Below are 26,474 nucleotides of genomic sequence, written 5' to 3'. Positions count from 1 at the left end.
AGATTTGTTTCCCCCACACACACACAGAAATGGGGAACTGTGGAAATATTTTGTAGGCATGCGTAATGGCTTGGCATTGGCTGCTTTCAGGTCCTATTTCAAAGCTTTTCTGTTCTCCTAATAGAAGTGAGAATCCAAAGTTTCCACAGAGGAAAGGTGTCAGCTTGTTGTATTTTGGTTTATCTTACAGCGTTACTGTGGGGCAGTCAGAAAATAAAATGTTAGATCTGTGAAATAACCCACTCCTAAGTGAAGCCTGCGATGTTTTTCTCACAAGTCCCAATTTTTTATTTCTTATCTCGACCTACGATCCAAGATTTTAAGTTTTTATTTAAAACGTGTAGGACAGCTATAGTAATTATTCATTGAAAACCAGACTGAATAATGAAATTGCTATAGGAGAGATGCGTATGGCTTAAGGGCTCTCGTCTGGAAGGGAATTCTATAAATGAAGCCCTGATCATCTAACCTTCTTGCTCAAAACCGGGCTAATTTCAAGTTAGACCAGGTTTCTCCAGGTCTTGTCGAATGAAACTGTGGCTGTCACCAAATGGGGAGATTGCACAAGCTCTGGGCAACCTGTCTCAGTGCTTGAACACCCTCAGTTTGGGTTTCTTTTTTCTTTATCTCTCTTTTTCTCTCTAAGGAACAGAGTCTCATAATAAATTCCCCTGTATTTTCAATCAACTCATGAATAAATTGATGTTTGAAATAAAACTGAGCTTCAAGAACAAGTTTTTCAATTAAAATGATGATTGGAGAAAGAAAAAAAGAAAAAAAAAAGAATTTGCTAAATTGAGATTTAAAGAAAGAAATTCTATTATGATGTCTCTGGCTTGGTCTACTAGACTCCGTAATTCAGGACGTATCCTGCAGGTTTAAACTCCTATTGAAATTTGGAAATCAATCTGTCTACGTGAATTTTTAGATAAATTACAGAATCTGTATTGGCCACGCAGACAATTTGCGTATATTGTGTATGAATCATTAGAGCACAGGAAATCTGCAACTGATATTACAGGTCTCCTGCTGTTCAGGACGTAGAAGAATATCTGGCTTGTAATTATTACTAATCAACTTACACTAAGTCATATTTCATTTCACATAGGCAAGTGGGACTGTTAGCCTATTACACCGCTGAGCAAAAATAAGTAATCGGCTCAGCCTTAAATATTTCATTATGTTAAAGCTCAATTTATTCTAACGTTTTTCGTGAAGTCCGTGCTGCTGAGCATGTTTATAGCTAATACAATTTGAGGTCAAAACAAAGTTATTTTTCGCTTTTAGGAACAGGGTTTCCATCAGTCGAGTCCTGTATTTAGGTGACTCACTATATTGCTTTGGAGTTGCACTTTGTAAAGAGCTGTTTTACCTGCAAGGCAGCCCTCGCACACCCTGAGATTTCTGGCGTGCGTGCTGGCTCTGTCTGGCTGACTGGGTAGTCCCTGAGGTAATGGAATTATTGGGTCCTGTGCAGGTGAAATGAAATCTGGGAGGGTTAAAGAAATACAGGGGGAATTGCATTCGCTGGCATTTATTCCTTTCCACCCTGTTGAATATGGGATAATTGAGCTGGCTAGAATAGATTTTTAAAAAACTTTAATAAGGTTTTTTTTTTATCTCGGTAATGGATTCATATGTAAAAAGTTGGGGTTTTTTTAGGGAGCGCTTTTGTGGACTTCATGTACAGCAAAAAAAAAAAAAGTAACAAGGTGAAAAAAGAAAAGATGTCTTTAAAGATTAAATTTTCTTCATATTCTAGCCATATATTCTTCACAGTTTAAAACTGTACATGAGGTGAACAGATTTATTACGTGTATAAAAGCATGAACTTCACAGGTGTTTGATGTCATTGTTAGTGCAATCTAATTAGTAACTTCCCTAACGGCTTATTTGCATGGTTTAGAAACGAGAAAACTATAATGTTTGGTTTTGAAATTATTGTTAGTCTGAGTTTTTTTAAATGGTTTTAATGGACAATTTTAACTGTGAGAATGCAAAATAGGAAAAATATTGGATGGAAACTAAAACCTGTTATTTGGAAATCCTGCTGTACTATCGCACGAAGCTATGATGTTAGTGGTGTATGATAGCTGTTCTCTCTGCAGTTGACATTCAGACTAAATTGTATTTTACATCCTACCGGTCATCTCTTCTGCTGAGCCGCTTAGAAACTGGGATTGCAACTTATGTGACCAAGAGTGTTTTGATGGAAATTTTAAACAAATTTATCAATGTGACTGAGTATCTCAAATATATATCCATATTTATACATAAATAAACAGCATTTGAACCATGACTAAGGGTAAGAATTTTTATTCTGAACAGGACAGATATTGCAGACTGCTTTGTGTTTCAAAAGTGTCCTATATAAAGTAATTCTGGACGCTTGCTCCTAACGGGCAGTGTATTGATATTTTGAAACATGGCTTAGAGGCACTGCTATTTCTAGGTATTCTCGTAGCCTTTGAATACATCCTGCCTCCTGACAGTGCAATGCGGTTGCCTATCACCATTTCCATCTCATCTAGCTTTGTTTACAAACTGAAAAGCTGGAGCGTTCAGGGTAAATAGAGCCATCGAATGCCGTAAGTAATAGTTTATAGAAAAGTGGCTTCAATATGGAACCGATAGTTTTTAAAAGCAGGAGGCAAAGCAACATTTCTAGTATGGAGTTGCCTGTGCTGGGTATAGCAGGTGGAACAGATGCGGTTTTCAGGATTTATGTTGATTATTAGCACGTAAATAATGCACCTCTTGGATGAGGGAAGAGAGAGAAGTGCTTATGTGAGACAAAGTATAAATGAATAAGCATATTGGAATAATCACCTCCCTTTCAAAGTTAAAGAGCACATTAGCTGTCCTACATTGTCGCTCTAGAAATCATTGAGATTTCTCAAATCTAGGAGACGTTACTCCTGTGCATTTAAAGTAAATGGCAGGTGTTGTGATAAAAATACAGACCGGTTTCACTTTTCAAAGAAGACATTATCCCTGTATGCCAATTCCATCTTGCTAGCTGTGGTGTGCAGGTTTTAATTTCTCTGCAAAAGACAAAATGAAAGACTGTTAAAGTGCAGAGAGGTTCCCACAAAATACAAATAAAGTTGCACGTGTATAAGCCGGTGCACTCGTGCATGCATCAGTCAGGTTGAAGCCTGGTTCCCAGTAGGTTCCCTCATATTAAATATACTTCAAACTTTGTGACAAATTAGACATGATGTTTGCAGAATAAATGCTTTAAAAATGTAGTCAGTATTAAAGTTAGGGTAAAGTATTGCTTCCACAGTTGATGCCAACATTCAATCAACAAGAAATACCAAGGAAACCAGAGTCAAATAAACAGATAAAATACTTGTTTCAGGCAGAACGGGTAACTGTAGTAAGCAAAATTATATTTTGCTGTGTGATAGGATAAATGAACATCTCATTAAAGGCTGAATGCTCCGTTGTTGGTATATCAACATTTAGTAAAATGAAGTAATAAGTCACTAATCAATTACACGTAATGAAAAGGAATGCTCTGCACGTGACCAAAACATTGTCTCGGTTTAGGAAGGCCAAGTCACCGCCCTGGGCTGCGATGCTCAACGTGACAGCAACAGATAAGAGGAAGGTTTCCTTATTTTTGCTATTTTCCATCAGCAATGAAATCAGGGTAATAATAATTAAAGTCACAAATCAGGGATCAGACCCCAGTGGGGTCGGGTGCAACACCGGTGGGTAGCACTGATGATGTGTCCAGCCTGGCCGAGGCTCGGAGGTGGTAACGGCTGGGCTCTGCCAGCTCCCCGCCACGGCCAGGTCCCCGCGGCTTGGGAACCTCCCAGCGGAGGTAGATCAGAGGGGGAATGGGGAGGGAGGCAAGGGGCAGGGCTGCTTCACGTCGTGATGGAAAGATTTTGCCAAGCCTAAGAGGGGAATAACAAGGGGAAAAAGAAAAAGCCAAGATGCCACAGAAGTGATATTACGATAAAACAATAGATGAGAGCACTGGCGATAGAGTTTTCTCTAAATTGTTGTGAAGCAGAGTTGCAGAAGGTATTAAAGCAAGTTTAAATGAGCCAAGTACGGTTGGTTTCACCTGAACTTTGAAGTCTTTTTAAAAAGGTATGTGTGCGTATTCTGGGCCCTCAGCCACCTCAGATTTCAAATTCTCTCTTGTGTGATTAATCAGATTTTAGAATATCATACACACTGGCACATTCTCTGTCCATCCTAGCTTTCTGTGTTAAATTCTGTGAAGAAGAATGCTCAAAATTACCTTTTTAAATCCTTCCGTTATGGATGCCCTTTGGCTCTCTGAACTAAACATGCAGTTATTTATCAAGATTTTTTGGAGCATGAGAGGAAAACTAGAAGTATTGTACTGAAAAAGAAATGACTGGATTAGCCGACTGACGCTACGCAGGCATAGCTCAGCGCTCACACCGTGAATTGTCAGAAGCCAAACCCCGTACTGCACAGAAGGGTGCTTTGATCCCTTAGATTTGTTTGGGGTTTATTTCCCCCCCCGCCGATGTACTACTAATATTTGACTTTAACCAATTAATACAATTTCTCTCTAATTCAATTTTCCCTCCTGCTATTTTCTACTTTAAGTAGCTCGAATGGTTTTTGTTGCGCTGTACGTGCGTAGTGCTTTGCGTAGAGGGTGCGGGGCTTTAGTTGGAGCCTGGGTGCTACCCTAATCCACACGGTAATATACATAAATATTCTTCCGGGCTTTCTATGACGCGTGTTACTGTAACGCCAAATCAGCATGTGCATGAATGGATGTACAGTTGCAATATCCTTTGTGAGGCAAACAATATTTTTGAAAAAGAACCCGCCAAACCAACAAAAAACCTGCAGCCAAATCAAGATCAAAGCCATATTTCTCAGTCCCTGCAGATTTGGGATACCTCATTGATTGTATATAACTGAAGAACTCTCTAGGGTCTGATGTTTGAAAGGACCCAGTGTGCTTGATATTTCTGTAGATGATTCAAAAAGCCCCAAATCATTTCAATGCCCCGATTTTATAGATGGTGCAAAAAACCCCAGAAAGACAGAGCTGTGTCAGCGTGAGATGAATACTAAACCCGACTGTAGTCCTTCATGTAGCCAGCAGCACAAAATAAGCGAATTAAAAATGGATTTTCTTTCAGTTAGTTACTATAAAAATTGCTTGTTTTCAGAAAGCTCTTCCCTTTCATTTATCAGTCCAGTTTTTAATCTCTTAAATTAAATCTATAATTACTATGGATTCACAATCTATAGAAGGATGATAGGGATATTCAGGTTTTTTTGGTCCTACCATTTTCTTACTGTAAAAGAGTAAACTGATCAAAACAAATACGCAGTACAAATGTAGCAAATACAAAACACTTAGCTATTTTCAAGAGAATGAACAAATAAAAGAAACATGAACAAAAAAAAAGTTCTGGAGAAAAAATGCCTCACTTTATTTAGTTTTGTTAATCACTTTTTTATGACAGGAGAAATTTTCTTAAATGTCGATGCTTTACGCACTCTGATTTGTTACTATTTACTGGTTTCAAATATTATTTTAATAATACTTTGCTCTTACATCAGGCTTGCAATTTATAATGTGCTTTACAGAATCTGATCCGATGCATTCCCTGAAGCAAGTAACCAAGTCCAAATTGATTCTCCCATTGATTTCTGAGCCTGTAAATTTGTGTGGATTGCAGCACTTTATTTGCTCCTTTGCTCCTGGCTCTATTATCATGAATCTCCCTTTCTTCTTTCTCTACCTTTTTAATTCCTTCCCTGCTCTCCTTTACAGATGCACCGTCTCCCTTTATCCTGTTCTCTCTTTTCTTTGCTGTTTTCTTTTTTTTTTTCTTTTTCTTCCCCCCCCCCCCCCGCCCTTCTGCTGCCTTCTGTCAGTCCAGGAATGTTTTCATCTCACGCTCCTTTCTAATTTCTGCTTGATTTCCCCTGCTGCTCTTCTCTGTTTGTGTTTGGTACAAAGCTGCAGGAGGGCATAAAACATGCACACACAGAATTAAAGTGCTAGTACGCTTTGTTAGCACCTAGAAACTTACCTTCAGCCCTATTTATCGCAGAAGAAATTGTAAATGGAGTAAGTAGTTAAAGCTGGAGGCAGAAACATGCGTTTCAGATACACTGGCTGTTAGGCGGTTCCTTTTCGCTAGGCAGCTACAGAGTGCCACCTGTTGTCTCCAAGCAAAGCAGTGAGTTTTTAAAATAAAGAACCCTGAAATTCCCTTTGCCTCGGTTGCTGTTTTCTGTAGAGAACTCCCCATTTTTACTGCAAGAAAACATCGTTCATATTTGAGTTACTTTTCTTTCACTTCTTACTCTCCCATCACCATGTCATCTTTAAGTCTTTAATTCCATTACCTCCTTTAAAGCATTTATCTGCATTATGTCTAAAGTCCCTTCCTGTGTAGAAGAATTACGTTCATAAAGACTTTTAATAGAGGCAAAGGAGTTTTTCCTAATGTTGCTTCCCAAATATTCAAGAAAACGTGGAGCTCCTGTTCTTACATCTCCTTAACCATCATATTAAAAGAAGTGACGATAAATTTTTATACCAGGTGAATAAATATGTAATATCCTCATCGTTAGCTTTATCAGAACTAGCCTTTTCTTTGAGTGTGGCTAAAGCATTGACAGATAACTCATTTCTGCATTACTCTTGAGACGACCTCCTCAGTGGCTGGTATTGCAGATTGCTTGCTTGAGAAACTTTTTTCCTACTTTAACTTCATAGCATGCTACAAAGCTTTATTATCATCATGATGGTGGTTTGCTTTTTTTCATTTTCATACTAAGTACACTATGCAAGTGTGAACCATGACATCTTTAAAAAAAACTTAGTCATTTATTATACTATGGAGAATTGGCATATACCTTCGGCTTCCTGTAGGTTTTTGCACTACAGTTGTGGCTAAAGGTTATTTCCATGATGATGACAACACTTGTGTATTCTTGAATCCACCTTTCAGATGCTGCAGGATACTCAGACATGAAAAAAATATGAAGACCTATTACGGTTGGTCAGTCTCTATACAGCCAAATTTGAGTCACGACCAAAATGACTTGATTAGGCTAACGAACAGGAGCCAAAACCCATTGTGTTCTAATCACGGCTTCTGACATTTCCCCGTTATTGTTTGAGCTTCCTCTGAACATAATCATCCAAGAGCAGAATGTGAATTTTGCTGTCAAAAGGCCAAAATTACAAAACAGCACTAACAGCGTTTTAGGCATAAATCTGCTGACTTGCTCAGAGACAGGGATTAATAACTGGGCCAACTTTTTGTTGAGCTGCACAGCTTACTGTTCAGCGGATACCCAGTTGTATTGACCTAGTTTTGCCCATAGCACTGGCTTTCAACTCGATGACCCAAGCTGCCTGTCATACGTGGAAACAGTTTCCTTTTGAACAAGAGCTCTTCTGATTTCCCACCAACAGAGCGTGGAAATGTATTTGTTTGACTTTACTGCCTCTTTCTCCTCAATACCCAGGTAAATAATAATGGCAGTAGCGCAGCTCTCGCAAAGTAATTTTGATGTCTAGGACTCGAAGACGACAAGTCTCACCGTATCGTTTTGGGGATGAGGAAATTGAAGCTGGAAGAACAAATGACAGGAGCACTCAGCAGCGCATGGGCTAAGCGGGGAAAGGAACCCACGCGCCCAGCTTGCTGTCCTAGTTCTGCTCCAACCCCCAGGCCACCCTTCCTAATTAAAATCTCTTTAGACTTCTTAGGTCTGGATTATATTATGTCTAATCTGCATGTATTTAAGAAGGTGCTAAAACTGTCGCTACAAGGCAAATCATCAGCAATAATCCAAAAGAAATGAAAACCACCTTTATTTTCTGATTGGTTAAAGATACTTCAAGAATACACAAACTCAAGACAATATCTCTTTTTCTCAGAACTGTATTTTTAAAAGGTTGTTTTCTGACTACAATGTTAAAAAAAAGTTGTAAACTGGAGAATCCTATGGAGTAGGCACTAATAGTTTCAGTAGAGGTTACAGTCACCTTGAAAAATATTATAACAATTTGCTTTAGTTTTTTCTTTCAAAAATATTAAGGTTTGGTTTCAGAAAGTTGAGATGTTATTTAAAGATCATGATCAAGGTGGGAGTACTGTTTGAACGTTAGCAGGGCGCAAAGATGAACAAACGCCTACTGATTTTGGAATTAGCATGTAAAGGTTAAGTCCCCATGTATACAGCTGTAAGACTTAACTCACATCAAATAAGACATCCCCTGATGTATCACTTCTCTCTGTGCCTTTTTTCCTTTTCTTTAAAAATGAAATGGAAATGAAAAAGCCATTCATATGATGTAGAACTGTTGTGCAGTACACGGGAAATATTGGCTCTTTTTCACATGAAACATGTTTCTGTAGATGGGGGGGGGGTGTTTACAATTGTCACTTTGCTGATAACTTTCATTTGTAAAAATTGAGAATTAGAAGAACATCCTATTTCTCTGTGAGGAGTCGCAGACATGTAAATGTGTGTGTTTGGGAGTATTTGCAGGGCCGGGTTTAAGATTTACACATACTAATCTGACAGCATTTACCTTTTTCTGAAAAGTAAATTGTTAGAGGGATTTGAGATTGGGTAAGTACTGATAAATATGGAGTGTGTGTGTGTGTGTGTGTGTATGGTTGTGTGTGCTTGTGTATCCAAGGGAGAGACAGCTCTGAGGTCTGGTATGTGGAGTAGAGACTGGGAACCAGAATGGCTGGGACACTTTCTCAAGGAAGCTACCTTGATTGCTTAGGAAAGTCATCGCTCTCTGGACATAAGTTTTCCCATCAGTAAAATGCATGTTATTATGTTTACATCCTTTGGGGCGTATTTTCAATTTACAGATGGAAAGTGCTGTATGAAATGTACCTGATATTATTTATTGATTTCCATCATAATGAACAACTTTTTAAAGCAGTAAGACAGAAGCAGATATCCCTCAGTCTAGTTCAGAGACAAAGCTGCTGTGTGACTTTACAATGGCAAGCTCCTGATAGCGTCAAACCAGAGTTTTAATAAGATTCTGCTCTATTAGCTTGATCATACCAGTTCCAAATCTGTCAGGATCAAACACACTTCCCATTTCTTTGCCTAGAGTTCTGAATTTTTTTCTTTGATCATTTCTTTAAAAAGCAAGACTACAACTAGAAAAAAGATTGATTTTTTTGTATATATAGTATTGCTATAAATGAGATTATAAAGTATATTCAGTGTTTTGTTTTTTCTTTTAATAAATCTATCACTTAGTGAAGATGACTTCAGTGGACTGAAATGAATAGAGATGTTTGGATTCAGCCATGAGGAAAAAAAAAAGAGAGAATGCTGGTTAATTCCTACCTTGTCTGTTCTCCAATTGACAGACTTTTCTCATTTGTTAAATGGTTTCTTTAGGCAACAACAGACCATTGCGTCTTAGGCAAAATATAGTGTGCTTAAGATGCCTTGAGAGATGTATACACACAGAGAGTGTTGAATGGATAAACATTATCATTTTGTTTCTATACAGAGAGCCTCGAAAAATCATCCTGCACAAGGGCTCCACAGGACTTGGTTTTAACATTGTGGGAGGAGAAGATGGGGAAGGCATTTTCGTGTCTTTCATCCTAGCAGGCGGGCCTGCCGATCTCAGCGGAGAGCTGCAGAGAGGAGATCAAATTTTGTCTGTAAGTATTTGTGTTGGGCTTTGCTGACCAACTGCTTAATCTTGGTCTTTGTCTATACTGCAAGGGACACACAAAGAAGTACTTTTGGTTTCCATGCTGTGAAATCCAAGGTGGAAACGGTTTATCACTGAGTATTTTGTTTATTTGCACTTGGTTTTTATTGTATTTGTTAATGGTCTTACCTGCGCTTAGCTCAGAGCGAGACGTTGCTGTGCTTAATGCTACCTACAGTACGGCCACACCACAGAGAGGCCCCCAACACAGCGTAGCCCTCAGCATCTCCCAGGCTAACCCGTCATCCCATTCCAGTTTGCCCAAAATGCACTACTGAGTCCAAAGCTATTTCTCAGGGTCGGCTTTTCTTTGAGGCGAGAAAGCAGCGGGATGAACTCCTCTAGACTGGGGTGCCATCTAGTGCGCACTAAACCGCTTAGCAAACGGCCCAATACAAGGAGGAGATTAATTAGGTTACGTTAATTATCTCTGTGCCTCTAATGAATTTGATGATCGCTGTGAAATTCATTTTCAAATTTTAGAGGATAAAAAGCTTTGTAGCCTGAGGTTATATTTCGCATACTTAGTCTCAAAAACATCTTTTTCATTTTTCTTTCATGTATGTATTGATAGCACGCATTTGAAAACCACAGCATTTATGTTTTAGGCTCTGTCAAATAATTGAACATCTGACTAAAACAATCGGAACGTAAAGGATTTTGAATGACAATGAAAGCCTTGAAAATGTAGTTAAATATCCATTCACTTTATGCCGCCTTACAGAAAAAAGAAACCATCTCAAATTAATACAGTTGTGGCTGTCTCATGCAAAGTACATAAACGGCCTGAAGGCACAGAACTGAAACACAGGAACTGTTCATCCCGGCTGAGTGATGGACCCACCGGGCTGCAGTGTCACGCTCACTCCCGCTGTCGTCCTTTCTGTCCCTGGGAGCCCCGTGTCCCTTGGTGAGCAGCAGGGGCAGAAGGTGGCTGCAGCGAGGACAGTTTGTGGCACGGTTATGTGGCTCTTTCCTGGTCAGTGTTTAAATACCTTTATGAGGAAGCTGGAACTGGTTGCTTAGGAGTTTCTTGGTCACTGGCCTATTCTACGAAAAGTGAATTTACCTTCCACCTGTTTTGGTGTGAAAAGGTGGCCGGGGCTGCTTTGCGACATAGGGAAAATCTGGCTTGTTAACACCAAAGGGATGCAGTGGCCTCAAGTTGTGAGGACTGTAATAGTATATTTTATCTAGCTCTGTTCCGTGAAAATGCTTTAAGAAAAATTGAGAAAGGACAAATAAAAGACATTTACGTGCCTTAAAGAGATCCCCAGACAGAAAATTTGTAGGAAACTGTAAGAAAACCAAAATAGACTCTTACAAGGTTATCAGCATGAAGAGATAAGGAAGGCAAATGCCTGTGCCAAGAAGAACACAGACAAGAAACCTGAAGCATAGAAATGGAAATTTCTTCAGGACAATTATGTAATTTATTTTACTTTGGCTAGATGCAGCAAAATAAGGCTGACTGAAAGAGCACTACCAAAGCCTTTCACAGTGCGTACTACTCAGAAATCCAGCAGCTCAGATACAAATTTTAAAGTCCATTTTCCTTTATTTTTAAGCAGGGATATAGTTAGCACCGTAGGATACTGCCACAGGTGAATTTTTAACTCTGAGTTTTGTCTCTTTTGTAGCAATGTTTTCCATAAGTTCTAATTAAAGTTACCAATGTTGCTGCAGCATTTAGTTGTCATGCAAGAGTGGTTTATTTGTTCATTGAGCAGAGAGGGATGGAAATTATTACTAAATCAGACTGCATGCATATCCCCAGGCACTCACCAAGTCAGGCACTGCTGACATTTAGTCACAACTGACTATTAAGAATCCATTTTTCCATATTCAAATGAAACAAATTTCATGCACAGGCTACTTTTAAACATGATTAATCTTAGAATATTGTCTGGTGAAGGGTCCCAGACACCTTCATTTTATAAGGGCTGCACAAAGTAGGTCTGTTTCTCTCTGTTCATCCCTCAGAAACACTTATTTCCCTGCAGAAATAGTTTTCCCATTTGTTTCTCAAAACATGATAAATCTGATTTACCAAGAACCAATAGTACCCTCAAAGCTAGTGTTTCTGATTAACTCAGGCTTGGCTAAATTTCTTTCAGACAGGAAGCATAGTAAGCGATTTAAACTTTGGAGATTTGGATTTAATAATCTGATTTTGCTGTTGTCCATCTGTGTGACTTTAGGCAAGGTCCTTTATTTTTTTTAAGCCTCAATCTCCTGCATGGAAGAGGAAGGTCACATCACTTTCCTAATTCATGCCTGCGCTGTGAATGTGTTCATTGCTTGAGAGATGTGTATTCTCACCTTTGGGAAAGTACATATAAAAATACCTTCAATAGACTGCAAAGACTCAGAAATACTAGGTAGATGATGCATTGCCTTTGGGTGACACCGTATCCTGGTGTCAGGAGAAAAGCCAACCGTGTCCTGGGCTGCATCAAAAGCAGCGTGACCAGCAGGTCGAGGGAGGGGATCCTGCCCCTCTACTCTGCTCTTGTGAGACCCCACCTGCAGTACTGCATCCAGTTCTGGGGGCCCCAGTACAGGAGAGACATGGAGCTGTTGGAGAGAGTCCAGAGGAGGCCACAAAGATGATCAGAGGGCTGGAGCACCTCTGCTATGAGGACAGGCTGAGAGAGTTGGGGTTGTTCAGCCTGGAGAAGAGAAGGGAGACCTGATAGCAGCCTTCCAGTGTCTGAAGGGGCCCACAGGAAAGCTGGGGAGAGACTGTTTGTTTACAAGAGCATGGAGTGGCAGGACAAGGGGGAATGGGTTTAAGCTGAAGGAGGGTCGATTTAGATTAGATGTGAGAAATAAATTCTTGACTGTGAGGGTGGTGAGGCACTGGAACAGGTTGCCCAGAGAAGCTGTGGCTGCCCCTGGATCCCTGGAAGTGTTCAAGGCCAGGTTGGATGGGGCTTTGGGCAACATGGTCTAGTGGAGGGTGTCCCTGCCCATGGCAGGGGGTTGGAACTAGATGAACTTCAAGGTCCCTCCCAACCCAAAGTCACATACTGGCTGTGTATATATAGTCCCAGAGTCAGCCTGCAACGCTTGGACAAATCCCAGAAGGTCTCTGCCTCCCTTTCTGCCTGTTAGGTGTCAGGCAGGGTCCAAGCCCACCGCCCTCCGGGGGCTCTATCAGAGACGATGCCGCAGCCTTGGCCCCCACGAACGAGTGACATTTGAGTCTATTTTTCCTAAATGCCACCAGATGGCATCGCAGGATCAGTAATGACAGAGATCCGCCTTTGGAAACTGGCTAACACCTTTGAAAAAGTAGTGATAACTTTTTTTTTTTTCTTTTTCTGTTTTCGGTTAATTGACTGGAAATTTTAAAATTTATCTCAGAAAGCAGGCTGATATTCCCAGTGCTTCTTTGCAGAGAGACAAAACGAATTGTATCCGAACCCTGAAGGCAAATTGAAGAATAATGGAAAATGTTCTGTTTCAAATGGTAAAACATTTCAAATAGCAAAAAAAAATAATTATAGTGTTATATTCATGATAAGCTGTTTTTTCCCCCTGAAAGGTAGGAATTTTTTTAAGGCTGGTTTCTTCTTGCTATAATTCATTATGCTCTTGAGAATAACCACCAAACTAAACATTTTTCTTCTCACTTCTGAATGTCTTTAAAACATAGTAATGCATACATCGCCAGTGTACATTCATCACTATAACAGAATATATCTCTCCCTGTAGTATTGTCCTCTTATTAAGTATAAAGTAAATATTATCAAGCAGCATTTTGAACACTAATTGACATCAAGACTTGATTTGCTAGGCGCTGTGTACACACAGATTAATTTTTGTCTCAGATTTGTATAACCCAAACAAAACAGCTCAGAATATCAATGGAAATATTATTTCAGTTTTAGAGCACTGGAAATGAGGTGCCATTATGTTAAATGATTTGTTTAAAATCATGTGAGAAGCCTGGGCCAAGTCTAGACTTAGAGGCTGCTTGAACTCTGATCTAATCCCAAATTCTCCATCTGCTAGGCAAATGCAATCTGCAATAAAAATAAAATGTAATGGTCCTTAATGCCATTCTTTCAGTTTAAAATTCCACTTCCAATGCTAAGGGATATATGGCCTATTAAAACAGCAATGGGAACCCAGTGTTGTTTAGTTAAAATTGCCTGATTCCCAAGAGCCATACACATAAAATGGCCACACGTTGTGCATACATCATTGCGTACAGAAAGCAGTACAAATCTTAGAATTTTAGGAAAGAGATACATAGTGAATACATCATATTTTTTAGAGGAAATTCCTGGGGAGGCAGGAAGAGGAATATAGCCCGATTCAAACAAAAATTGCTGCATCATTTTTCACCTTACAATCTCAAATCAAAATCATGTTAAAACATACCTACTTATTTTAGGTGTAATCTGCATGCTCAGATTAAGACTTTCAGTGCCAAGTGAGTAACTTTATAGGTACAGTACCTAAAGCACAGAGTTAGTTTACACATGTCAGTTCAGAAGCAAAATTCAGATTTACAGTTTATGCACAAATAATTGGTGCCTATTGCTCCTTGAATTCCTATGATGACATTGTTTTTCAAACGGTTTTATAATTTTACATAAGACTGCATCAAGTTAAAAACGTGTATAAAAGAAAATTAAGGTGCATTAATAGCCATAAGGAGGTAACAGCGAGTATTAGCATTTGAATCTTAACTTTTGAAATTACTGAATTTTGAGTCTTTGGATGAGACAAAACCTCAGATGAAGATACTTAAATTTAGACATCTACATGCTTGCTGGGTGTCTGGTTGCCATTAAAGTCAATGGAGGCTAGAGAAGCATTCAACTGGCCAACTATGTGTTGTGTAGAGCAAATTGAATTGCTCAGCATGCTTTATTACCTATATTGATTGAGTATCCGTTGACTTTAAGCCTAAACACTTACCACATGTGTGCATGTCTATATTTAGGTGTCTTAAATTGAATCACACATTTCACGTGTGTTTGCCTTTATAATAGATGTTTGTTTTTTCCCCTAGCATTGTGCTTGCTTCATCACCAACAAAAATAATATAAAATTGTAGACCATAAAAGCAGTATCAGTTTTACTTCATTCTCCTGTAGAAATGTTTTAGTACCTTGTGGTTCACAACAGCAGGATGAAGCGTCGCTGGTAGCCTGAAAGTAGAAGCAAGACCAAAAGGAGACTGCTCGCTCTGGAGCAAGATTGCTACTCCCAAGCAACACATCCCACAGGTTGCCTTAAGGAAATAAAACCATTTCCTGAAGGTCAGTTGCTCAACAGCAACAGGAAAAAAGGGTAGAAAAAGAACAGGGTGCACTGTCAAGATACAAATGCTTCCATTTTCCCTCCCATCTAGCCTGAATCAGATGAACGAGGTTAACCAAATTCTATGCTTTTCCCCATGATCTAGCACAGTGCCAGGATGTATTTGTGTATGGGGAAAGATGGTATCTTTTTTCCCCTGTTCCTTTCTGAGAATCAAGTAACTATGGATTGGGAAAGGGCTACCAGAGATATTCTGTGGGGTTTTCTGTCACTTGTTCATGACATTGTATATGGTTAGTTTGCAACGCTGATGTTTCAGCATCTCCCTTCGGTAGTGTCTCTGGTCTTTTATACAAGGTTCTCCCTTGTAGCGGGAAGGTGATCTCTTAGACTGATCAGATTTTTGTGTCTGCATTGTCCTGATATCATTTTTTGTGAGATGTTTGCTTTCCTTTGTGAACAGTTTAAACACTTCTTTCTGTTAGTTCCTCCCGTATGACTCCTACCCACCTTCTTACTCACCTCTGTAGCAAAAATAAAGTATGCTTTTGAAAAAATATAATGTTCTCTAAGTTCTAGTCCGAATGTAGTGTATAGAGCAGGATAGAGTGGAAGGATTCTATGCTTATTTATTTATAGCAAATATTTATGCTTCATATTTGCTACAGTTAGAATTGACCTTCAGATTGACCTCCCTTTGGTGCAGAGAAACTTTCCACTTTCTAACTTAAAATGTTTTTTTCTCATGGGAAGAGCAGTAGGACAAAGAGTACATTTTTTTACCTAGTTACAAAACTAAGAAAAATGGCAAATACCATTTGGTTTTCCTTCTTTTTTTTTTTTTTTTTTTTTTCCCAAATTGCAGCTGGCTGGGAAAATGTTTGAATCATCTCTATAGGACCTGGAGTCTTTTCTCCAGGGAGCAAGTTTGTCGCTCTTCTGTAATAACGTTAGATTAGAACAGATGCTCCCTTTGCCTTAGAAGACTTTTTTGCAGAGGTACTGGCCATATCCCTAGGATGTTTACTTCCCTGCGGTGGTGTGAATGATATATCATTCTGTCCCTGGCACAGGAGCGCCTATCAAATTCTGTGGCCTTCAGCTGCACTTGTTCAAGGGGTAATGGTTTTAATCTGAAAGAAGGTAGATTTAGATTAGGTATTGGGAATGAATTCTTGGCTATGAGGGTGGTGAGACACTGGAACATGTTGCCCGGAGATGCTGTGGAGGCCCCATCCCTGGAAGTGTTCAAGGCCAGGTTGGATGGGGCTTTGGGCAACCTGGTCTAGTGGAGGGTGTCCCTGCCCATGGCAGGGGGGTTGGAACTGGATGATCTTTGAGGTCCCTTCCAACCCAAACCTTTCTATGATTCTATGATTCTAGTAACCCCTATGAATTTTTCGATAATAAATTGTTAAGTGTAATTTCCTTCCTGAAAGAACAGCCACAAGGCTGGAGAAGAAGCAATAGATGTCATTTTACCACAAACTTGCTGCCTCTATAAGCTGTCTGTCAATGTCTTCATACACTGGCAGATCACAAGGCCCCAAAAAACTTGAGAAAAACAGAAAAGGAAAAAGGCCATCATGGCAGAATCTAATGGGAAGATCTGGGGCAAACAGTGGGTTAATGTTGGGAAGTTGTGGGATTTGAGGAGGAGTTATAAATGGCAGTAAGTCTCTCAAAGTCCTCAACCTGTTTATATGTGATCGTCTGGGTGCACAGTCTTCCACTTTTGTATATCAGCTCAGTTTCACCTTTTACAATACATGTAGACCTATGTCCAGTACTTCCTGTCATCATCATGAACATTTCACATGCCAGAACTGAATTATCCATACAATTTCCCTGTACAAGAGATTTTTAGAGGTACAGAAAACAACTGGATACCCAGTGAACAGAAGCTGAGTGAAAATGCAAATTTATACATTTAAAAACCCTCTCTTTTATATATTGAAAGAAATGGTTTATTAAAAAAAAAAAATCCTTTTTTTCCCCATGAAACCTTGGAGTTTAACACCTATGTCAGGAAAGCCCTAGCATTCTTCTTGACCATAAAAATTCACTTTAATGAAGTATGAACTGTGTCACTGTAAACATTATCATCTGGAAATACTTACCATTGGAGAAGAGTCAGTAGCAAGCTGTTTTTCAGTGTTATTGATAAATATACGTGATCTGATGGCTAGAAGTTGAAGTTAGACATATTCAGCCTCGAAACACGATGCACTTGTTTTGTAGTCGGGGTAACTGGGTTATATTGCCATAGAAGCTCGTAGACTTGTCAATGTGGGACTTCAAAATAAAATAGATGACTTTGCAAAATACAAGCTTAATGGAGCTTCTAAGGAAAAATTTACCACCTGCGTATGCTGGAATACTACGTACATTGGTGACTATAGAGCTCCTTTTTTGTCTTTTATTAATCTAGGAATCTGTCTTCCAGCTGGATTTCTCTCTCTCGCCCTCCTGCCCCCATCTTTCTGTGATCTGTAACATACATTGCAATTGCCTTGATGCAGTAACTGTTTCCTAAATTAACTCTGACATTTCCAAGCACATGATCAGAACTTAATAAATTATACTAACAATTCTCATGCATAAAGTATGTCTCTTTTTGCCAAGCAGTGTTAGCTATCAGACCTGTCAGTCATGTGTCATGCAAAGCTAGTAAATTGGCCTAGACTAGAGGCTGTGTATTTTTGCTGTGATGAAATCATCAGTTGCCTCTAAAACATTCACTCTACAATTGTCTCAATGAGTAGAAATGATCTGATGCCAAATTGCTTGCTCTTCAGCTCCTAATAGTTTAAGGAGGAGTTCACATTGAGTTCAAACATTCTGACTTAGCAAATTTTGTTTTAAGACTGTCAAACAGAATTATGTCCTATCTGATACACTGAAGATTTGGAGGGAGCTTTACACCCCTCAGTGTAGCCTTACTGTCAGCATCACAATGAAGGAAAACTAAAACCACAAATTTGAAAGCCAAACTGCTACCGCTGGACAAAATGGCTACGTGCCTGAGCTTTATTCATTCAGAGATTCGCTCCAGGCTGAACTTTTGCCTTGTACTTAGGCTAGACTGCAGCCATCGTTCTGCTCTACTGCCTAGTAAGTTTTGGGTTCCTGAGTGATTAAAAAAATTCTCATATGACATGAGCTGCAAAATAATAGAAATCAGCCATCCATTAAATAAGATATTTGAGGGAAATCTGCGATAATTTGTTGGAGGATATTTTGGAGATCCTCTTGAAAAAACCAAGACATATATGCCCTTTATATATAACAAGCAAGCCACCAGGACAATAACAAAAGCAAAACCACTTACAGAATACAAAAGCTATTTCCTTTCTATTTGTTTTAAAAAACATGCTTTATTTGAGACTATGGAGCATCTTCTATTCAAAATGTCTGTGTCACATAACCCTAATCTCCAGAGCCACGAATAAACTATGAATGTTGTGATTCAGGCAGTTCTAATATGAAAACGTGAGCACTGAACACTTCATCTAGAGCTGAACATTCCAGTTAGACCAGCTGCCGTTGCACATTGCCTCACGGTCACTGGGTTGAATTCAGTATAGATTTGCCATGAAACGAGGCAATGGCCATCTCGCCTCTCACAGCCCACTTTGCCATGTTCTGCGGATGTGGAAATATGGAATAATCTGTCAAGCAGAGATCAAGGCAAGGATTTCAGTTTTGGAATTTGCCAGTAACTCAGTGCTTGGGGTCAGGCAAGTGACCAATGCCCTTCTGTCTCTAAGCAGCCTCTAAAACCTTATTTCAGTTCCTGAGTACCTATTGTGTATTGGCTTCAGCTGGAATTGAGCTCTTATCATCTTTGAGTTATAAGGCACTTGTTAAAATGGAAACCTTTACTTCATTTCAGAAGCGGGAGAATTGCATTCATTATTTCTGCTTATATCATCCTTTGAAATTCAAATGTAAAACAAGAACCCTGCAGCATTCTGAGCAAAACTGATCAATGATAGTGTAGCTATATCCGTATGCTGGAAGGAGAAAAGTTCTTTTAGGACTGTGTGGAAACCAAGGTATATGAAATAACTGCCACTAATAGGGAAATGCCTAAATGACCCAGGATGAGAGCAAGAGACAGAGAAATCCAAGTGCTGAAAATAGGAAGAGGATTAATTCAGAAAGGCAGGAAAGTGAATGGAAGTAACAATCATGTGTAAAGTAGAAGCTGTAGGAGGGAGGAGGGACGGTTTGATAGTTTATCAATTTGGAGTAGGAAGATAGTAGGAACTGCAAAGGAGAAGTGAATGTGTGAAGGCACACTTTGGTTGCAAAGATGACATGGTAGTGAGTGAGATCCGTGCGATTAGGTGGTGGCAGAAATGTAAGGGTGTTTGAGTGACCGTGCTGGACGAGGGAAGGTATAAAAGCAGCAACGAGGTTTGAATTCAAGAGCTAATTATGAGCTCTCCATTTTAACATAAATGAATATTCTTATTAAATATTGTGTTTGATGGATGAGTGGTTTCTGTATAAAATTAATGAAAAGCAATATGTTTATTTATTTAGAAATTAATTAATAAATATTGGCCTGTGTTATTAGCTAGGATGGTAGCAGTATATGATATTTTTCCTTGGTAATACCAGTTGTCTTAACATGAAAAGACTACATGTCTAGGCTTTACCATTTAGCAATGAGACAAGATGCTATGAGACCACCTCATAGTTACTGGATCACATCCAGTCCAGGTTGGTAACAGAACTAGCTGGTAGCTATTTAGTGATCAGAATGAAATGTTTCATGTCTATTCAGGCTCCAGTGAGCCCATGTGTCTTTTTTTCAAAAGCTATAATTTATTTCAAACCCAGTTTAAACAAGTTTTGAGGAATTCTGATGGAACTGAGGGGAAATGGCTCTTAAGCTGTCACTGCAGTGAACTCTTCAGTGAAATTATTTCAGTCTCGAAGTTTGCCGATTTAGCATCATTCACAAAAGCTACAATCACAGGGGAAGCAGATCTTCTATCAGAAGAATTTCTGTATAATTTGGATCAAAAAATAAGTCTTTGACTATGGTTATAGGTTTAACAGGTACCATTTGGAATGATTCATGTGGTCTGGTGAGTCATAAAGCTTGTTGCTTCCTATTGTAAAAACCCAGTGTGTGCAAGACACCTCTTCAATAACATAATATTAATCTTCTTCCTTCTTCAAATATGTAATTCTTTGATACCTCTTTCAGTTGGTTTAGCTGCCTCTTTAAACTTCCTGGCAGAAAAAGTCCTACTAAATGATACAGCTCGTACCCCCACAGTGGTTCTTGTTTTCCAGAGAGAGGAGTTTGCCTCTGCAATGCCCAGCTCATCAGAGCATAAAGACCAGCTTACCAGAGGCAAAAGTCATAACTCTAAGGTAGCAAGACAAGGAAAATTGAAAAGGTCATTGAAATTGCTGGCCCGTAAAAAGAGAGGAGGATGATGCTGGGCATGAAGAACATGAGACATGACACGATATTATGTTTTCAGTGGAGTTCAGGATGAGACAACCATTGTGCCTATATGTGCCAAACTAAGAAGTTTTAACTGATTAGAAGAAAGTGTAGGCACAGAAAAGATGAGGAGAAGAGAGAAAAGTGAGAGAGGAGCAATAAAGTGAGCCTGAAGAAACCCTAAGCTCCATGAAGAGCCTTTTCCCCTGTGCATTTCTCCTTTCTTTCTATTTCTAAACGCTTTCTTCACTAGCAAGGCAAGACCTCTCCTAGACGGACACTTTCCCCCCAGGGTGCAGTTTCCCGCGGCCGTGCGCCCGCCGAGGTTCCCAGCGCTGTTGCGGTGCTGAGCATGCTCTGCCCCCGCCGCTCCTCCTGCAGTGCTCTGCAGAGCTTCAGCCTCCAGCTGGGTGTCTGGGCTTCGCTTTGCGAAAGATGGCTTGTCCAAGCTGGAAAACCATCGCTGCTCAAGGGCTGTGCTTTGGTGACACGCATGAGCTGCTTAGAATTCTTGTGCTCTTCGCTGGATTGTATCAGAATGACACGGTTGTGTGGGCCATCGTGTAGAATGATTATGATGTCACTTGTTTGTGAGGCAAGTTTTCCGCAGATATGTTCAGGCCAGGCCGTCCCTAATGCGTGCTTTTCCGATGTTTTGTGTCTTGCTGGAACGCTGTACTTCCATCACGTAAGGGTTAATAGCTATATTTTCCATTTCTAATGACTAAGCAGGACTGCTGGAGAACAAGCTCAGCTTTCCTCTCATCTCTTGTTAATGTGCTCGAGATTACTTAAGTTGACGTGCACAGTTAAGGCAGATAAATGGGGCTCTTTGTATCTTCTCTTAATGCAAACAAGAGCAATTCTGGCTGTAAAGAGTTGTCTTTATTCAGACTTCTGTTTGCTTTTTCAGACACCAAAAGCTCTCATTTTATGAGTTCAGCAAATAAAAGAATTCAGCCACAACTTGAAAAATCTGCTGCATTTTTTGTTCCGTGGTAAAAAGGTGCCATTTCTTCACCATTTAATTTACTGTATAAAACACTGTACTGTGTCAGTGACAGTTCAAAGAAGAAATGAAAAGAAATCTTCTATGTTTTCTCCCCAGAGAAGGGATGTGTTTTTCCTTTCCTTTCTGTTCCAATTCAGCAAGACATTCCAAGTGTTCATTTAATCACTGTACAAACACAAAATATGGTGGCTTCAATAAATAAATGGCTAAATAAAACAGTTTATTCTGCGAGCCTCTTTTGAAGGAGCTACATATGAATCACGCTCGAGCATTCTAACAGCCGACAACCAGACTGTAGTAAGTCTTTAAATGGCACTGTTCAGAACTGAACCAATTTGTGCTAATATGGGCTATTCAAGTATTTTAAAGGGAATATAACTCTTCCAATTTTAGAAGAATTTGATCTCTCAAAACCACAAATCTTGTCTTTCATTTAGATTATGATTCACTATTTAATGAAGTCGGTCATGCTTTACTTTGAGTCAACGAATGCAATTAATTACTATAAGAAGTACTGTGAACTATAGTTGCATCTTTTTCTCCATCTCAGTTTAGTCTTGGCTGTAGTTTTAAACTATAACCTTCCATCGCGACACTTCTCTTTGTTTGTAAGCTTTCTAACTGCTTTTTGCCACAGCATGCAGAAGAGACAGACTTCTGTATAAGCTGGAGGCTCTTCTTATTTCCATTATGTCAAATTCATTTTGGAGTTAGGCATCACAAATTGTGCAGTCAAGTTCATTCTGGGCCAGGACATCAGAATTGTGCAGTCAAGCTCAGAACAGCAGTGCCACTTTGCTTATTGTATAATGCTTCTTAAAGGAAGCCAGCCCATTTAATATAAAACAAAAAACCCAAATCACCTTTGATATGTATTAAACTTTCCTGCACACATTTGCAACTTTTTCCAGTATTTTTGTTCCTTTTATTCATTATTCTTAACATAAACAACATTAAATAAATTGAAAGCAGTAACTGAAATCAGATTTAACAATTTGCAATGTAATCTTGTCAGGGACAAATATCACCACACACAATTGTTATAATTAAGACATCATTTTGGAGGAAGAGGCAAGACAGAGTATTATTTGGTTTAGCCCTTCAGAAACTGTTGTTCATTTTGGCCCGAGGGTAAGAATTTGATTAAAATGTGTAAATTAACGGTGTCTTTCATCAAGATTTAATGTTGCTACATGAATATGCTGTTTTTCAACTAGAAGTTTTGGGACTTGATTATGTTTGCTTTTAAATATTGGGAAATAATACCAAGAGATCAAGTTAGCATCTACTCATCTTGTTCTTTAGAAAGTCAGACTAGGTTATAAGTCCTTCCTAAATTCAATGCCTATTATTCTGCACTGAGCTCCTTTCAGGCATTGGTGAGCAAAATAGCATGCAAACAGACTTCTACCTACCTATTTGGCAATGAATGTTTGATTTTATTCTGAAGCTGTGCATGTTCAAGATGGAGATCACTCTTTTGGCAATTTAGTGTAGTCAGGTTGTTTACCTGTTCAACATTACTTAATCTGTTTTGTCTAGTTTGTTTATCATCTCGAAAAAAAATTGCAGAAGATAGAATTGATGTGTTATTTTCTCTCTGACATTTCTTTTCCTTGCTCTTTTGATTTTAGACACTCAGACCTGTACATCCTCCTCAGGTGTCCATCCCAGTCTATATCCTAGCAGAAAAGTGAACTTAATTTCAGAGAAATTCACTCACTGTAATGTGTTGTGTTTGTACCGTAGGCAATCCTCTCTTCCAGAATGAGCATGCAAAGGGCAGAAAGTAGGCAATTCCCATTTCGGTGGCTTCTTGTTGTTCTGTGGAAAAGTGAGAAAATGTTTGTGTAACTTAACTTTGGTGGAATTCTTGTCTTATATTCTTGATGTGTGATTAGGATCTTAGTTATTTGATGACATATAGATAGAACTATTGTTTTTCAGAGGAGAAGAGGAGTAAGCATGTGGTTTCTTTATTCTTTATTCTTTCATACATCTTCTCCTTCTATCTACAGAGAGATTATGATGATTTATTAATGATTTTTAAAGCTTCATGTTCTGTTAACACAACTCTTACAGAACACCACAATGTTTTCCTATATTGCTTAAGAGAGGCTTGTGTTCTCTTGAAGTCTACAGTCTTCAAGCTTAAGTCTAAACAAAATTACTATTTTTGTTTCTGTACCTTCTAATACTGACCAGGTGACATCATCCATATCCATCTCCCCAACTCAGGAGCTCAGGAATTCAGGAATGTTCCTTTAAGCTTTTCTTCAGTTCCTCCTATTGCTTCTTTCTCAGCACTCTCTCAAGGACTCCAGTCATGAAAGGGAAAAACACATAGACAAAAGCTAAGCTCTCTGTTAAAGGAAAGATGACTTGGCTTCAAAATTGTCTTCTTCAGAGACACTGAATCAAGGCTGAGGTTTCCTTTATGACATGATATAGGCACTGTGCTGCCTAAACTTAAGGATTCTGCTCAGGCCTCCACAGTACCAAAGCTGTGAGTTATTGAGTAATTGTAGTGCTGGTACCTCTGTGACCATGGCAATGCAGCATCAAGTGTCATAACACCATCGCTGGGTAAAAGTGGGGCACAACACCTCTTTCTTCCCCAGCAGTAGCCTAAATTGTGCTCTTTTCAGGAAGTTTGCATCCTCCACAGAGGTTGCAAACTAAGTCCTAATTGACGCCATGTTCCTCTGTAGGTATTTTCAGTGTTGTGCATTCAAATATATGAGATTTTATGGCACTGAAAACTCTGATTCTTTCCTTTGTTCTTTTAGAATGCACTATTCCTAGTCTGAATTTCAATGAGTTTCTTCCAGGGGTCTCTGTTAGTCTTGGCATCCACCAAACTTGTGGTTTATGTACACAACTTTGATGAAAGTATTTGAACCTTTGGTTCATTTCTTTTAAAAGCTTCTACCAGCCATTTTTACAGCCATTGCTTTCAAACAGGAAGGTGGGACAACTGAGAACTCTTGTGTTTGTTAGACAAATTATGAAGTTTATTACCTTACATTTGCCCTGTGCTCAGAATTTCTTTTCAGGAGCTTTACTTGTGAATAAAGATATTCACTTCCATTTACACAATCTAGATAGAAATTGTAAAAACGGCATGAGTTTTGCACACTTCAGCTGACAGAAATGTTGTAGAAGTTATCAGAGTGTATCTGTCAGCATATAACGCTTTGAAATATAAGAACCAAAGGCACTAATACATGGCAATACCAGAACACTGAATTATTGTCACAGCTTACTTTCAGGTTGTCCGTATGATTGTAACAACATGGGGATCCTCATGATGCTATTCTCATAAAGCATCATGTTCTGGCACAGACATTCGCTTTGAATGTTTCTTTAGGTATGGTATTCTTCCAGCCTACACTTCTACTACAAAGTCTCTATCTTGTAGAAGCTACTTTAGTGCTCCTTAAAATATTTTGCCCCTGTATATACTTGACCAGTCATCCTCCCTCCTGTCTGCTTCGTTCCTCTCCTTTCAGAGTCGCACAATGTGATGGTGATTCAGCCTGGAGAAGAGAAGGCTCCGGGGAGACCTTAGAACAGCCTTCCAGTACCTGAAGGGGCCTACAGTGAAGGGTGTCCCTGCTCACAGCAGGGTGGTTGGAACTAGATGATCTTTAAGGTCCCTTCCAACCCAAACCATTCTATGATTCTATGATTCTATGATAGAGGAAAGCTGGAGAGAGACTGATTATCAGGGGGTGTAGTGACAGGACAAGGGGGAATGGGTTTAAGCTGAAGGAGGGTCGATTTAGACTAGATATTAGGAAGAAATTCTTTACTGTTAGAGTGGTGAGGCACTGGAACAGGTTGCCCAGAGAGGTGGTGGATGCCCCATCCCTGGCAGCGTTCAAGGCCAGGTTGGATGGGGCTTTGGGCAACCTGGTCTAGTGGAGGGTGTCCCTGCCCATGGCAGGGGGTTGGAACTAGATGATCTTTGAGGTCCCTTCCAACCCAAACCATTCTATGACTCTATGATTCTATGATACTATGCTGCCTCTTAGGCCCTTCATATGCTGCCCCAATGGGTCTAAGATACATGCATAGATCAAGGAAGCATTACCAGCATGGTAATGGTATTCATACTCTCCACTGCAGAATGCACATACGAACAAATTAGCTAAAAACAAAAAACAAAACAAAAAAAAAAACAAACCCAAAAAAACCACCACCAAAACACCCACAGTTATTTTTCTGTAAGGTAACTTAGAATTAATTTCCTCTTTCACGTCATTATTGTGATTATATAATAGATCTTGTGTGCATGGGGATATGAGTAAGGTAGGATTGGAATAGGTTATATTCTTCTGGTATGCTAGTTCCACATTTACTTGTTTGCTTCCTTAACTTCAAGAAAAGCCTGTGTGTAATTATATTTGTTTAATATGGAAAGATTGCAATAAATCATGCTTCTCCAAAATTCTAGATCTTCTATAGTTTTGGATGATATTAACATTGTTTAGACAGTTGTAATTCACACTATTTTTTTTTTTTAGAAATGGGGAGAGTTGATTTTTGTGAATAAGATGGGGAGAAATATTAAACGATCATCAAACTGAGTGGCTTAAAAAGATTTCGAGGGAAGAAAGGATGAGTTGTTTAGGAAAAAATGTGTTTCTTCCTTCCCTGTTATAGAGGAAAAAAACCCAAAAACTTAATTGAGGAAAGATGGGTTTTTAGACCCATTGAACTGGGAAAACTTTGATTCTTATGGAATCAAATTTCAGAAATCTGAAACAGTCAACACTTCTACAGCATAATGTGGTCTTCTGGATAAGAAACTGTGGGATCTCCTGGGTTTTATATTATTGCTATCACAAATTAGTTTTTTCTAAGAATAATAGTCTAAATGCTGTTCACATACTGTTAAAGACTAGATTTTGTCATACAAATAAGGAAGAAATTTGTTACAATGAGCGTGGTGAAACACTGGAACA

At 39.2% G+C, this 26,474-nt stretch overlaps 1 protein-coding gene across 28 annotated transcripts in view; it reads left to right on the top strand.

Annotated features, from left to right (window-relative positions):
• Positions 1-26,474, top strand: part of DLG2 (discs large MAGUK scaffold protein 2) — a 1,060,789-nt gene that overhangs the window by 809,210 nt on the left and 225,105 nt on the right. For all 28 annotated transcript variants that reach the window (XM_075742480.1, XM_075742449.1, XM_075742451.1 and 25 more), the window contains one exon: positions 9,533-9,689. In XM_075742480.1, coding sequence (XP_075598595.1) covers positions 9,533-9,689 — 157 coding nt within the window. The remainder of the gene's footprint in view (positions 1-9,532; positions 9,690-26,474) is intronic.

This window comes from Balearica regulorum, chromosome 1, assembly GCF_011004875.1.
Source record: "Balearica regulorum gibbericeps isolate bBalReg1 chromosome 1, bBalReg1.pri, whole genome shotgun sequence".
Lineage (NCBI taxonomy): Eukaryota > Metazoa > Chordata > Aves > Gruiformes > Gruidae > Balearica > Balearica regulorum.
This window is presented reverse-complemented; position numbering and strand designations above follow the sequence as displayed.